The sequence below is a fragment of the Phalaenopsis equestris genome, unplaced genomic scaffold (genome assembly GCF_001263595.1).
Source record: "Phalaenopsis equestris unplaced genomic scaffold, ASM126359v1 Scaffold000364, whole genome shotgun sequence".
In the NCBI taxonomy this organism is placed as follows: Eukaryota; Viridiplantae; Streptophyta; class Magnoliopsida; order Asparagales; family Orchidaceae; genus Phalaenopsis; species Phalaenopsis equestris.
In genome coordinates, this window is record NW_018164806.1 from 278,895 (window position 1) to 294,320 (window position 15,426).

Consider the following 15,426-nt stretch of genomic DNA (forward strand, 5'->3'; position numbering starts at 1 on the left):
CAGATAAATTAATGGAATTAGTAAATACTATGATTCATAGGAAGATAAATATCTTATATATTCAAGAAACTAAATGAGTTGGAGAAAAAACTAAGGAGATTAATAGCTTAGGTTTTAAACTTTGATATTCAGGTACGAGTCACGCTAGAAATGGTATAGGTGTAATTATAATTAAGAGTTTGAAAGATAATATTATAAATATTAATAAAATTGAAGATAAAATTATAGCCTTAAAGATTGTTGTTGATACTAAGATTTTTTATGTTATAAGTGCATATACTCCTCGAGTAGGTTTAGATATATGTTCAAAAGAAAAATTCTGAAATGATCTAGAAGAATTAATATAAATGATACCTCTTGAAGAATAAATTTTAATTGAAAGAGATTTAATTGAAAGAGAAATATGTTCAAAAGAAAAGTTCTGAAATGACCTAGAAGAATTAATACAAATGATACCTCTTGAAGAAAGAATTTTAATTGAAAGAGATTTAAATGAAATGTTGGTAGAGTATAAAAGATTTTAGAAATATTTATGGTGGCTACGGGTTTAGAGTGATTAATGAAGAAGGTAGAATTATATTAGAATTTTATTTATCGTATGATTTTGTAATTGCTAATAATATTTAATAAAAGATACGAACATGTTATTACTTATAAGAATTGATCTAATAAAACACTGATTGTTTTTTTATGAGGAAAAAAGTTCGAGAATATAAGATTGTGAGGTTATTTCAAGTGAAAATTTAAGTACTCAATATCGATTATTAGTTCTGGATTTTAAGAAAAAAAGTTTTAAGATAAAAAAAGTTTTAAGATAAAAAATAAAAAAGTTTTAAGATAAAAAATACAATAAAATATTGTCATAGAATTCAATGGGACATCTAAAAAACAAATAAAATTATTGTTTGAGTAAACTTCAAGATTTCCATATTTTGGATTTTCATGAAGAAGCTGATTTTATGTGGGATAAAGTAACAAACATAATTAAACAAATAACAAAAGATGTAATTAGAGAATCAAAACAAAGTTTTTTTAACTAAAGATGGTGGTGGAATAATTTTGTGCAAGAGAAGATAAAATATAGAAATTTGACTTTTAAATATTATTTTAATTGTAAGTTTATAGAACTGGGAAAAATTTAAGGTGGCCTGTAGGGAATCTATGAGAATAATTTGTGACGTTAAAAATTCTGTTTTCTGTGATTTTATAATAAGATTACTGAAAAATTGTGGAAAAATATAAGATAACTTATTCTTATTGATGCAAAGAGGGGAATAAATACTCATTACATGACTTACTGATAAGGAAAAAAAGAAAACAGAATATAACAGACAAGGAAATGAATAATAACAAATATAAGAGACAACTAATTTCTCTAATTAAGGAAAAAAATAATTAGGAATTCTTAAGATCCCTCATACAATTTATAACCCTCTAAATATAGAGTTATAATAAATATGAAATATAATCATCATTATTTACGAGATCTTTCAACACTCCCCCTCAAGCTGACTCCCCCTCAAGCCCTCAAGCTGGCATGAAGATGTCACTCATAGCAAGCTTGCTAACTAGATTCTCGTGTTGCACTTTGAAAAGGCCTTTTGTTAGAATATCTGCTGTTTGGCTAACAGTGGGTATGTAGGATATACATATCACACCATTATCTATCTTCTCCTTGATGAAATATTTGTCAACTTCTACATGTTTTGTTCTGTCATGTAGAACTGGATTATGAGCTATAGAGATTGTAACCTTGTTGTCGCAGTAAATTTTAATAGGTGCTGACATAGGAATCTTCAACAAGGAGTGTTTTTATCCATAATACTTCATCGAGTCCATGTGCCACCGAGCGGAATTCTACTTCAGCACTACTTCTTGCTACCACATTTTGTTTTTTTACTTTTCCAAGTAACCAGATTTCCGCCTACAAAGGTACAATAACCTGAAATAACCTGATGTGGATCTTCTGTCATTTACATCTCCTTCCTAATCAGCTTCTGTGTAGGCCTCTATTAGAAGATGTTCTCCCTTTTTGAACAAATGTCTTTTTCCAGGAGTTCTTTCGAGATATCTCAAAATTCGGAATACAACTTCGAAGTTAGTAGGTCCAGGTGAATGCATGAATTGACTCACAACACTTTTTGCAAAGGCTATTTCTGGTCGAGTGTGAGTCAAGTAGATTAGTCGCTCTATCAATCTTTGATAATGTGCTTTGTCCATTACCACATTAGCTGCTCTGTTTTCAACTTTATATTATGTTCAATTGGCGTATCTGCTATCTTGCAACCTATCATTTCTGTTTCTTTGAGTAAATCAAGTACATACTTGCGTTGATTGACAAAAATTCCCTCCTTGGACCATGCGAACTCCATTCCGAGGAAATATTTCAGCTTTACCAAGTCTTTAATATCAAATTCGACTTCAAGTTTCCTCTTCAAGTTGATAATCTATAGAGGATCATCTCCTGTCATGATTATGTCAATTACATACACAATTCTAATGGCTCCTTTATCTTTGATGGAATGTTTGAAAAAAAAGTGATAAGCTTGGCTTTGAGAGAATCCATTTCTCTTGATAACATCACCAAAACGCTCGTACCAAGCTCTAGGAGATTGCTTTAACCCGTTCAGGGACTTTTTTAATTTGCATACTTTAACTTTTCCAAATTTTTCTTCAAATTTGGGTGGTAGGTCCATTTATTCTTCTTCTCGCAATTCTCCATTTAAAAACACATTTTTTACATCAAATTGATGTAGTGGCCATGAAGTTACCTAGAAGAGAAAGAATTACTCTAATAGAGTTAATTTTGACAATAGGAGCAAAAGTCTCTTGGTAATCAATACCATGAGTTTAAGTAAATCCTTTTGCTATTAGTCTGGCTCTGTATCTCTCCACACTTCTATTAGCTTTAAACGTCATCGTGAACACCCATTTGTACCTAACTGTCTTTTTGTTTTTAGGTAGATCAATGAATGTCCAATTGTTATTTCTTTTAAGAGCATCTATTTCTTACATCACAGCTAATTTCCAACTCAGTTCACCTAATGCTTCCTGAACAGTTTTTGGAACAAGTATATTATAAATTCTAGACACAAATGCTTTATGATTTTTTGATAGTTTTTCATATGACAATTATTGTGTGATAGGATGTTTCGTGCTTGTTCATATTCTTTTTCTGAAAGCAATTGGAAGATCAAGATCAGAAGAAGTGGAAGTAGAGGGAAGGTTACTTTGAGTTGTAGGGTCATTATTCGACAAAGGTGATTGAATATCTGCTGAGGGAATAACTGGGGCTGTAGTAAATTTATGGAATTTCTTTTTAGTATAAACTTGCAGTTCATGTTGAGGGTTATGATCCATTGAAAGTACTTCTCCACGTCTCTGATAAGGTGACATCTGACAAAATAAGATTAGTAGTGCTAACTCTAGTTTCCATATCAGAATTAGTTAAAAAAATGAGTAAAGTTTCTTAAAAATTATTTTCTTCAACTAAGTTTTCCCCCTGAAGAAAATTATTTTGAAAAAACGGGTGATCCTCGACAAACTTGACATCCATGCTCTCAAAAAATTTCTTTTTTACAGGATTAAGACATTTGTGCCCACGTTTATTGGAAGCATACCCAATAAAAACACATTTTTTCAGCTTTGAGATTAAGTGTTGAACGAAACACAGTTAGGACATGCACATAGAAAACACATCCAAAAACTTTTAAAGGGAAATTAGCTGTTATCTTAGATGTGGAAAAATAATTTTTTAAGACTTATAAATGTGTTTATTGATGCAAAGACTTGTAAATGTGTTTATTAAACAGTGGAAAAATGTAAGAGAGCTTATTTTTATTGATGCAAAGAGGGGTATAAATACCCATTACATGACTTACTTGTAAGGAAATCAATAAAAAAAAAATATAGCAGGCATGGAAATGAATAATAATAAATTTAAGAGACAGCTAATCTCTCTAATTAAGAAAAAGAATAAATAGAGATTCCTAAGCTCATACAATTTATACCCCTCTAAATATAGAGTTATAACAAATATGAAATATAATCATCATTATTTACTAGATCTTTCAACAATTACATATTAAAGAAGGTGAAAAATATATGTATAAACTAACCAAACAAAGAGAAAAGAAAAGTGAAGATTTAGTTTCAAGTAACGTGCATTAAAGATGAAATTAAAAAGTCATTTTCTTAGGTGAATATAGTCAACATAGGTGAGTGAGCTATTTTGATAAGTTTTTCATGAAGTTTCTGAAAGTACGATCGACCTTGTTGATCTTAATATTGTTAATAATAATAAAAAGTTTTATTTTTACCGTCGCATTAATTAAAAAAAAGTTGAGGTAACTTTAAAGAAAACCATTGGTGGGGCCTGATAATATCCCAATTGAAATGTGAAATTTTTTAGGAAATTTGAAAGTTTCTTGGCTTACTAAATTCTTTAATTTTATTTTAAAAACTAAAAAGATGTATGAGGAGTGGAGGAAGAGTCTTTTGGTCCCCATTTTTAAGAATAAAGAGGATGCACAAGAGTGCAAATTATAGAGCAATTAAGTTAATATGTTATACTTTAAAGTTATAAGTGGGGGTAATTGAACATAGATTAAGACGTGAGACAAAGATTTCTCATAATCAATTTGGATTTATGCCAGGCAAGTCTACTATGGAAGTTATACATTTATTAAGAGGTTTGATGGAGAAGTACATAGATAGTAAGGAGGATCTACATATGATTTTTATTGATTTAGAAGAAGCTTACGATGAGGTTCCAGGAGAAGTCTTTTGGAGAGTTCTAGAGAAGAAAGGTGTTGATATGACTTATATTCAAGTCATTAAATATATGTATACTAAAGATGTTACTTGTGTTTGAACAGGAGGATTGACCAAGTATTTTTCTATTTTAGTTAGATTACATCAGGGATTGAGTTTAAGCCCATATATTTTTGCTTTTGTTATGGATTCCCTTACTGCTCATTTATAGGAGGATGTACCTTGGTGCATGCTTTTCGCTAATGATATCCTTCTTATGGATAAGAATAGAGAAAGAGTTCAAGAAAGACTTGAATTATGGAGGTCTACATTAGAGTTTAAAGACATTTTTTTGAGTAGATCTAAAACTGATACACAAAATGTAATTTTATTAGTAGTAGTTTTAGTGGCTGAATTGTAACTATGGGTGATCAAATCATTAAAAGGTGTGAACATTCTATATCTCAGGTTCATGGTGATATAGATGAAGATGTTATTAGTTGAATTCAAGCTGGTTTGTTGAAGTGGAGGAATGCATCAGGCCTATTGCTTGATAGAAAAGTACCGCTTAGACTTAAATGAAAACATTATAAGATGGGGGTGAGACCTGCAATGCTCTATAGCGCAAAATGTTGGCAATTAAAAGAGAAGCATAAAACAATGTTATGTGTTGCCAAGATGAGAATGCTTAGGTGGATGAGTGGTTTGACACTTAGAGATAAAATGCGAAATGAATATATCCGTGATTGGGTTGGTGTAGCTCCAGTGGCAGTCAAGATTAGAGAGGGTCGTCTTGGATTGTTTGGTCATCTTAAACATCGACCATGTGATGATCTGGTTAGTAGAGTAGATGTTTTAGGTACCGTTTGGGGCAACATATTTATGCATATCATGTTTTCAAAACGCCAACAAATTGTTTGGTAATTACGTTTGGTGGGCGGTTCCGAAAACATGCGAGCGAGACAAGAGTTATTTTTGAAGGATTGCAGCCGTGGGATCGACCCTGCGGCTCCCGTTCCTTTACAAATTATTATCGCGTAATCTTTTCGATCTCGATCATGTGTCTCTATCCTTGTCCTAGCTCTAGGATCGATCTCCCTCACCCGCGCCTCTCTTTCTCTTAGCATTGCCCTTCTCCTCTCTCTTCTCACTCGGTGCTCTGGTTACGTTTCTCTGTAAGTTATTGCTATTTTTGGCTCTGTGTAATCATGCGGTTGTTGATGGAATCGTGACTTTCCTCATGCGTTTTTTTGGCTCTCTTTGTTGGATTTTTTGTGAGATTTTACATATTGGTGCACGAGATTTTTCCTCAAGAGATTTTTGGTTTTCATCCTCTGTGTTTCTTTGAGATTTGTGATTTGTCTTTTCCGGTATTCTAGTTGGATTTCGAGCTATTGATCTGATAAGTTGAGGTAACTTCAAGCTTCCACCTTCTATATGTATCAGAATCTAAATGTATCATTTTTGAATTATCGGGCTTCTTAAGTAGCTGCCGAGGAGATCTTGTAGTTGGTGGCTTTTGCAAAGGTTTATGATATATTGATATATTACCACTAGATGTTAAATGGTAGCTAGAATTGACACTTCGAATTTTAATGATGCTTATGACATGGAATTACAGTTAGTTGCATTAGAGAAAGATTTGAATGATGCTTCATTCTCTTGTCTTCCATCTTGTATGAACCTCATGGTACCTGCATTGGTGGTGATCACTGTGTTAACTTATTGCTTTTTCGTCTCAAGAACATGTGGGTGCTATGGTTGTGTGTGCTGTGGCTATGGAGTATAGAGTGTAATTGGTGGGGACATTTTGGATGTCTTATCTGTTATGATGCACTGATTGTTTTTACTCACTATTATGATTTGTTTTTTAATTATCGTCTTTTTTTAGTGTACACTTGATACTCACTGTTATGTGAGGTGTGTATCTTATTTTTTCTATTGTTCTGAAGTGTTTTTTTGCTTGTTAAGTATCAAATATATTGCTATTATAGTTTTGTTGCAAACCACATTGCTGCACAGGGACAGAATTGTCATTTGTTAATAATCAGCTGCAAATATGTTGTTTTACATCAACACAAACCAAACAATTAACCAACTTATCCGGATCAACTGCTGATCAGTAGCTTATTTTGATCAACTGTTTGTCAGTAGTTATTGATAAGCTGCAGCTGCCCCAAACAGACCCTTAAATTTAACTTATGTTAAGAAAGACAGAGGTGGACCTAGAAAGAATGACATATGATATAAATAATAATCTTAGTTTATTAGAATTAAATGAAAATATGACCTTCAATATGACGCAATGTAGAAAAAGGATTCTTTTTAGCAAGGCTGTTTTTCATATTACAAATTTAAATACGGGTTCAACACAAATTACTCCGTTGCAATTTCTGCCGTGTCCAGTTTTATGTTCCCCATTTTCTTCTTCAGAAACTATTCATTTGACTGAATACATGTAGCTAGATATGCATGTGGTCTCAAAATAGCCTTGCCAAAATTTATGAACCTATTCCTGAGCTTTTTGCTCTTTTATTTCAGTTATCTTAAGACATTAAATTATTTTTTTCTTTTCATTTATCTTTTTTATTTTATTTTACGAAGTTATTGTATTACTACTGCTTGAATAACTGATATTATGAATCTATCTTGTTTAATTTCCATCAAATGAGTATTTGAGTTCACTGTAATGCAGTTTCATTTCCCAGATGCTTTGCATATCTGATTTAATGCATGCATTCCTGATTACGAACTGTCAAGTGGAGAGTCCTTGAGCCTGCTAAAGGATTCTTGAAAGGTGTTTAAGCATCAGATCCATAGAGGAGACTCTATGGTATAGCAAGAGAGAGAATATGCAAAGTCGGTGGAGATTGGAAGGTGGAGATTGGAAGAGGATTAAAGAGGTTCAGCGGCTGTGAATGTTGAAAATAGCAGGGAGAACATTCAACAACGACACCAGTGAGGCACAAAAGCCAAGGGAGATTCATCACCTATTCTCGAACAAGCTACAAACATTACTTGCATGAGAACACACAGGATACAACGGCTACATTAGAGAGAAATAAGTCTCCAATAACATAAAAAATTAAAAGCGCCCAAAATCGGGCTCGAGGCAATTTATTTATACTTGGACATAAATAAAATCGTAATTATAAATCAAGTTAAGGCAAATATGGGCCCCGCAAGGCACACACAGTCAACAGTGAAATTTCCAGCTACTGGTCTCTCGAGACTGGCTTTCCTGCCTGTCACATCCCTCCCTCCTGAGCGGCGATGCTCCTGTGTTAGTACTTGTGTTTAATATTTCATCCATCATGTTCATAACTTTTTTATGTATTTTCTGCATTCCTACTTGCAGAAGAAAATTAGGCGCCATGTGTGACTATATTGTCTTCTTTTGAAAACCTAGAACGGATGATGGTACTTTCTATAAATACTCCAGAATACTTCATAGTAACCATGATTGAAGAAATATGCTCAACTTGATGCTTCAAAATACATGTAACTAAAATATCTATTTTTTGGCTAATGTATTCAGTTAGCTTGAATCATCAGTTTTTTTTTTTCCTTACCTCAAAATATTTAGAATGTAAATATTTAGAATGTTTATATTAATGCTAATCACTTTTAATCATGCAGTCATATAGCTTTGTACATCTTGCATGATTGGTATATTTCATTTTGGCAGCCTCTTTGTAGGACAGACCCAATGCTTGTTTTGGAATATTCTACACCTGTCCTAGAAAAATGTCCTTCAGAGACCATTGAGCTTTTTCTGTCTGGAAATGTTCCTGCTGCAATTCATACTTAAAGAAGCATGCACCAAACTTGCAATCTACCTATTTAGAGCTTATGCTTTTAATGAGTGAGAATGGGATCAACACAAACCTTCAGAGTGAACTGGTAAGAAATTGTGCCATCTTCAATTTATACATTACAAATTACTCCAGATTAGTTGAGCAGCTTTCTTGGTCAGGTTCAAATATACCTTTCAGAAGTTATAGATTGGTACAAGGATCTAAAAGAGCAGCATAAATGGGACGAGAAGAACTGCTCATCCACACGGACGAAGTTATTGTCATTGTTAGATAGCATGCCTTCGTATAACACACAGAACCTCTTGTACCGCCTTCCATCTGATGCTCTTTACGAAGAGCGGGCCATTTTACTAGGCAAGCTCGGTCAACATCAGACTGCTTTGTCTCTCTATATTCATAAGGTGATATGCTCCTTCAAGATGGTCAATCGGATGTTTTAACAAGTGATTACTAATATTAATTCTGAAAAAAAAATGGAATATTGTCTAGGAAAAACTCTTAGATCTGCATCTCTGTGATATTTAGTATCTTGTGCTGGTCTAAATGTTCTTGTTGACCTTTTTTTCTAAGTACGTTATGTTTTGCTAACATTTAAAAGTTAGCCTAATATTATCAAACAATCTCCATCATCGCAGCTCTACTTACGTGAATTGGCACTCGCATACTGCGACCGTGTCTATGAGATGGGATTGCAACAGCCTTCAAAGTTTAATTCCAACATATATCTTACTCTGCTGCAAATTTACCTTAATCCTCAGAGGTCTATCAAAGAATTCGAGCAAAAGCTTAACCCAATACCTCTACAAAACCCTAGCTTTCAAAAACCAAGTTCAACTAAAGGGAAAGGGGGTCGAGTTGCTAAAAAGATTGCTTCAATTGAGGGAGCTGAAGATATGCGCTTCAGTCCAAGTAGTACTGATAGTGGACGTAGTGATGTGGATGGAGAAGAAGAAAATGACGAAGGTGGCCCTATAATGTTGAATGAGGCATTGGAGTTGTTAAGCCAGAGATGGGACAGGATCAATGGTGCTCAGGCCCTCAAGTTATTACCAAGAGACACAAAACTTCAGGTATATAATATGCAACCTTATAAATTTTCTGACAAAATTTATTTAAGATTACCCCTAAATCTGTATTTAACAAGTACATTTATCTCCCTTCATTGTGGAATTCACATTGAGAAACAAATCTTTAGAGTAGATTTAAGTATTTGACACTGTTTTCCTTTGCAAGTTTAACTTGACAATGTATGGAGGGTATCTTGCTTGTACAAATGGTCCAGCTTTTTGTTTTTTGCACCTTCTGATTAAGCAGAACTCTTCCAAGATTTTGGAAATCATTTTTGGTATGTTTTGTAGATGAAAGTAACGTTCCTGAGATTTTACGCTGCTGAAACAAATATTGAATGTTCACATCTCTTTATAGACCATCGACAGCTATGGCATGGGCATGCCATCATATATTTCGACTTAAGCACAATAAACTCTTAGATAAAAGTCTTGCATCTGTTTTTGGGTTCACAGGTAGACTGTAATGCATAGGCTGTTAAGAAACATTGAAGCTTTGTGAGCCTCATATATTTTAGTGTTGCTAGTCATAATTTATAAATGTTTTAAATAGTTCGAACTTTTGATTCTGGAACACTTAACTCCATCCTCTTTTTGATAAATATATATATATTTTTTTGGTTTTCATATCTTGTATGAAGCATCTGAATGATGATAGGATGTTTGGTTTCTAGAGGTTATTATTGTCAATTCAACTTTCCCTGTGCTTAGTTGAATACATAGGTGGCTTGGCCATCAGTTAAAATTCTGTATCTAAATGAAATGTTTTATTCATCATCATCAACATTATGACTAGCCTTATCCAAACTTTTTGGATCCGGCTTTATGAATTATCAAAATATTTTATTGTTTTATTTTATTTGAGTTATTAATCCATTATTCTGTTTGTCAGAATATTTACGTGCGATATTTCCTCTAAATGTACGTGCAAGTCTTGCTTATTATTGCTATACCTTGAATTATATAAGTTTTGATCTATTAAGTTGCCAAGTACTCATGGGCAGTATTCAGATGCACATGAAGTTGGTTTTAAATTTATAGTAATTTCCTGTTCTGAGCAATAGTTATATGATTAATTTAAACATTCAACAAATTTCAAATGCACCATATGATTTCACTGTTATATTATTTTCCTAATTTTCTTTTCCTTTGCTAGAATTTACGTTCATTCCTAGAGCCTCTCTTAAGAAAGTCCAGTGAAGGCTGCCGAAATTACAATGTTATCAAGAGTTTGAGATACAGTGAGAATTTACAGGTTTGTTTCTAAATTGTACAATAATTTGCGAAGCCTTGTTTAGCATTTTGTTTATATGAATGTTGGTTTTTCAAGCTATTTGCTGTCTGTAACATCTGTTTTTTTTTTTTCCCGGTTGCTCCTCTCTAGGCAAATGTACATATGCTATTCTTGAGAGAGTATGCTAGATTTAGTTGATTTCACTTTCCAATTGAGTTAATATCTCATATTCTAATATTAATTTTCCGGAATAGGTAAAAGAGGAGCTGTATAAGCATCGCCGTACAGTGGTAAAGATTGATGGTGATAGTACGTGTGCTCTTTGCCACAAGAGAATAGGTACTAGTGTTTTTGCTGTGTACCCAAATGGAAAGACTCTCGTACATTTTGTTTGCTTTAGAGACTCGCAAACTATCAAAGCTGTGAGAGGATCTGGGACGCCCAATGCTAAAATGGCCCTTTTTTAACCCATGTAAGTGGTCTTGCCTTTTAGTGCATTTGTAAGTGAAATCTTTTGCAAATATGTATAGACATTACTATTTTTAATTTACATTTGGTTATTTATTTCATGTCAAATATACTATTTTTTTGGCATCTGTAGCGTAACGGTCAAAACTATGCCTCAAAACTTTTCGCTCTTTTTTCTGTGATTAGTATTTAATCCCTGTTAAAATGAATTGCTTCAAAGTCTGTGTGATGCGGGTGGAGAAGTAATGGTAAATGTATTAAAAATATAGTGACATCAGCTATTCTATATGGATTTGAATATTGGGTAATAAAGAAATTCTAATTGAGCGTGACAGAAATGAAAATGCTGAGATGAATGATAAAATTTAGAAAGTTTAATTGCATGGTACATGGTAAACATTATGAATGGTTTACAAAATGTGATCGAGAAAAATGAACAACTGCTAAAATCAAACCGACAAGCAAGAATAATGGTGATTTTCTACTCTTTGTAATTTAAATGGTGTACATGATAAAGTATTGAAATAATTAACTAGAAAGTGTAGTTAATCTTATGAGCGGTGTTAATCTATGGTATTTTATGCTTTGGCAAAAATTATGGTCAGGAGGCATGCCTTTATGGAGTAAATTGTTTTGGAAGGCTTAAGATGCATTTGTATTGCCTTGTCTGAAAACTTGCAGTAAGGAGCTCGCATGCCAATTACTTCCATATGATATCAGACTTGTTTGGACTGTTATGCCATCCAAGTATAGAAAGATCTGTGTGGTTATGCTATGTTTGAGCTTATTTTAGATTTATCTGTGACACATCTAGGATCTTCCCCTTATTTTTTAAAAAATATTTCTGGGCATTTTGTCCAAACTACAATTAAAGAAAAAATTAATGAAAACTAGCAGTTTTTTTTCTCCGAATTATATTTTTTTTAATGAATGATAAAATAAACAATGTGGTACTTTTAGTGCAATGATGGCACCACTTTTTGTGGTGCGGATGATTCTCTATATGCGCAGACATGATGGTATTGACTCTTGTTACACTGAGTATTAATTTTTCTATAAGGCAATTAATCGTCTAAAACAGCAATTAAAATATTTGAGTGAAGACAGTAGTGATGCTAACTTTGAATTTGAGAATCATAAATCTTCGTATGATTGCAAATTTTGTAGTAGCTGCATCCACTCTAAGTCAAACATTGCCAATACTTACTAGATGTTGATGGATTGATAAATAGGCTATAAAAGTATTGACTATTAGTGAATTTTATTTGTCTTCTTGTTTGGCTTGCTATAATTTTATTTTGTTTGAATTTAATTGGTGTTTAAAATTGGTTGTAAACATCATTTTGGTGTTCGATTCATTTAAACTCTAACGAGCTTGTTTGGCCTGCACTTGCTTGAATTATACAAAAAAATAAAATTTGAAACCTTTAAAATGAAGCATACACAAGCATATAAGGTTAATGTAGAGTTGATCATGAGCTATTTGTGAGTGTCAAGTTTTTTTTATCGCACTATTTTGTGTAGGTTTGGTTAAGGTAAGTGGAGGGGTTTGAGGAACTTTAACTTAGTATATAATTTATATCGAAACCTTTATCGGTAAAATCTTGCTTTTAAGTGAGTTTTCGAGGCAAAGTGATTTGATGCAAGGCCCTTACGCTGCGCTCCATTGTGAAATATGCCTGTGCCATGAAGAATGATTTGTAGCTTGCTTTTCAAGCTTTTTGGCATTCCGTATTGCAAGTCGCAAGCATTTTTATTGATTGTTAGTTCAAAGTCATATTGGGTTCAAATGAAGAGGGTTTAGATTTCGCAGCCTTGAACTTGATTTCTTGTAGTTTTCAGAATTTGTTGTTGCTCTTCTTGTTCCCTCATTAATAACATATGCGTATGTCAGATGCATACACCGCACCAAACATAAAGCCTTTCTTGATTGTCCATGACCTTACATAAATAACAAGAGAAATCGGACAAATAAGGAAAGATACAAAATGCAAATGGTCTCATCTAAACTACAGAAGATGTAAACAGCCGTGCACATAGATGCAAATCTTCATTTTTTTTCTCATACATTTTTGTCATCGGTTGAGAGCAATTATGAATGCATGTTCAACTATTCACTTTAGTTCTTCTTACAAGTTTTCATTAAGTATATTTTGAGTTTAATTTTTTTTAAATTTATTTATAGTTGATAATAATTTTTTTATATTAACTTTTGACTTAAAATATCTTGCATCATTTCATAAATATGATTTATTTTACAGGAAGGCTATTAAATAATACATTACTATACCGAGGTTCTTCCCACCCCTTGGCATTGTTAGATCTAAACCTAGTTTAACAACCTCTGTTGATACCAAAACCTAGTCTAACAACCTTGGCATTGTTAGACTAGGTTTTGACTATCTGTCGGATGACTTAGCAACATTATATAGTATCACGACGACTGCATTGACTATTGATTAGTTACAAATTTCTTACTATGAGAGTACCATTTTGTTTGTGGTGTTAATATCCATGTAAAATATAATGATGTATTATCTCTTTTTATGGTGAATTACTGTAGGATGTTTCATTGGCTTCCCACCAACCACTTTTGATTGATAATATCTTTGGTAGTGGCGTTCTTGTACTAGTGACATGTGGCTCAAATGATATGTGAGATCGTTTATTTCTTTATCATTCTAATTAACCTGAGCTTCATCACTTGATAGCTGTTGACTTCAATTCTTCTTATCATGAAGTGTATTTTGATTTTAATTGTTTTTAATTTATTTATAGTTGGTAATAATTTTTACATTAACTTTTGACTTGAGATATCATACATCATTTCATAAATGTGATTTACTTTACAGGAAAAAAAAAGCTCCCAGAAATACGCTTTTTATTTTGATAGAGTTGAGCTAAACTCTATATTTTGAGAATATTACAGACATACAATGTATATACTGACGACGGACGAGATTTGAGAAAGTTGATTTATACGGTGGCGTGCTCGAATCTCATCCGTTGTCAGTACACATATCGTAGATAGGCAATATTTTCTCCTATATTTCATGCCATAATCTAAGGCTTATTGAGATTGGGTGAACTCAGATCGCATGGATCATCCCTATTTTCTAACTCCAATGATTATTAGTGGGTTAAAGATGGGTTGGATCTATATTTCCTTTTTGAAACCATGCCTATAATGATTCTAAGGGAATGAATTATGCATTTTAAATGTTTATGAACATTCTCCCCTTTAATTTGTTTGAGTTGTTGCTGTTGTTTTTGGTTGGATGCTACTCCTTGCCTATGATGTTTTTTGGTTTTGTATTTTGTTGATATTTTGGTCTATAGCCATCTATTTAGAGTCGAAATTGATCATAAAAGACTCTCCTCCTCCGCTCTCTTGGTCTTTCTTCGCATCTCTTCGCCCCTTTCGTGTCACTTTGCATCCTTCAACACCATTGCACACCATTAGTCATTTTATTTTCTTTATTGTTTTAAGATTTTGTGGTGAGTTTAAGTGTGAATTATTCTCTAAGAGTGTTGGAGAGGAAGAAAAGTGAGAGATTTCTTCTTCTTACATTTCTTAAGAGAGGCTACAAGGGATTTGCTTTGAGAAAGAGTTTCAGATAAGTGTTGTTTGTTTATTATTGTTGTATAAACTTTCTTTTTTATATGAAATTTGTATTTTATTGTATCTTTCTCATAAAGTCTAAGTAGTTTCCTTTATCTTTCTCCCTACTCTGAGATATGGTGAAATGAAGAGATAATTTGGATGTGCCAATGTTAAAATATAAAATAAATTGTGATGGTTTTTCAACTCAGTTCTTAATTTACATTTTGATCTGGCCAATTAAATTGTTAAAATATGTTGTGAAACATATGATTTGGGAAATGGAGTATGAGTTCTACAATAGAGTGAGAATCACATTTAAGTCCATCAATGAGTATTTTGCTCATGGAATTAAGTGCAGATAAATAAGGAAATATACATTGTTGGGTGTAAAATTGGAGATTTTAGGGTGACAGACTAAAATCCTTAATGTGCACTTTGGGCATACTTATAGGGCTGTCAAAACGGCTCGATGTTCGCGAACAA

General features: G+C 32.8%; 1 protein-coding gene across 1 annotated transcript in view; it reads left to right on the plus strand.

Moving 5' to 3' along the window:
* LOC110026310 (vam6/Vps39-like protein) overlaps positions 1 to 11,555 on the plus strand; it is a 28,498-nt gene extending 16,943 nt beyond the window's left edge. The window contains 6 exon segments of the mRNA XM_020727202.1: positions 8,441 to 8,546; positions 8,549 to 8,655; positions 8,729 to 8,971; positions 9,206 to 9,640; positions 10,794 to 10,892; positions 11,126 to 11,555. Of these exon segments, the coding sequence (XP_020582861.1) occupies positions 8,441 to 8,546; positions 8,549 to 8,655; positions 8,729 to 8,971; positions 9,206 to 9,640; positions 10,794 to 10,892; positions 11,126 to 11,338 (1,203 nt within the window). The 3' untranslated portion in view covers positions 11,339 to 11,555.
* Positions 11,556 to 15,426: the final 3,871 nt, after the last annotated feature.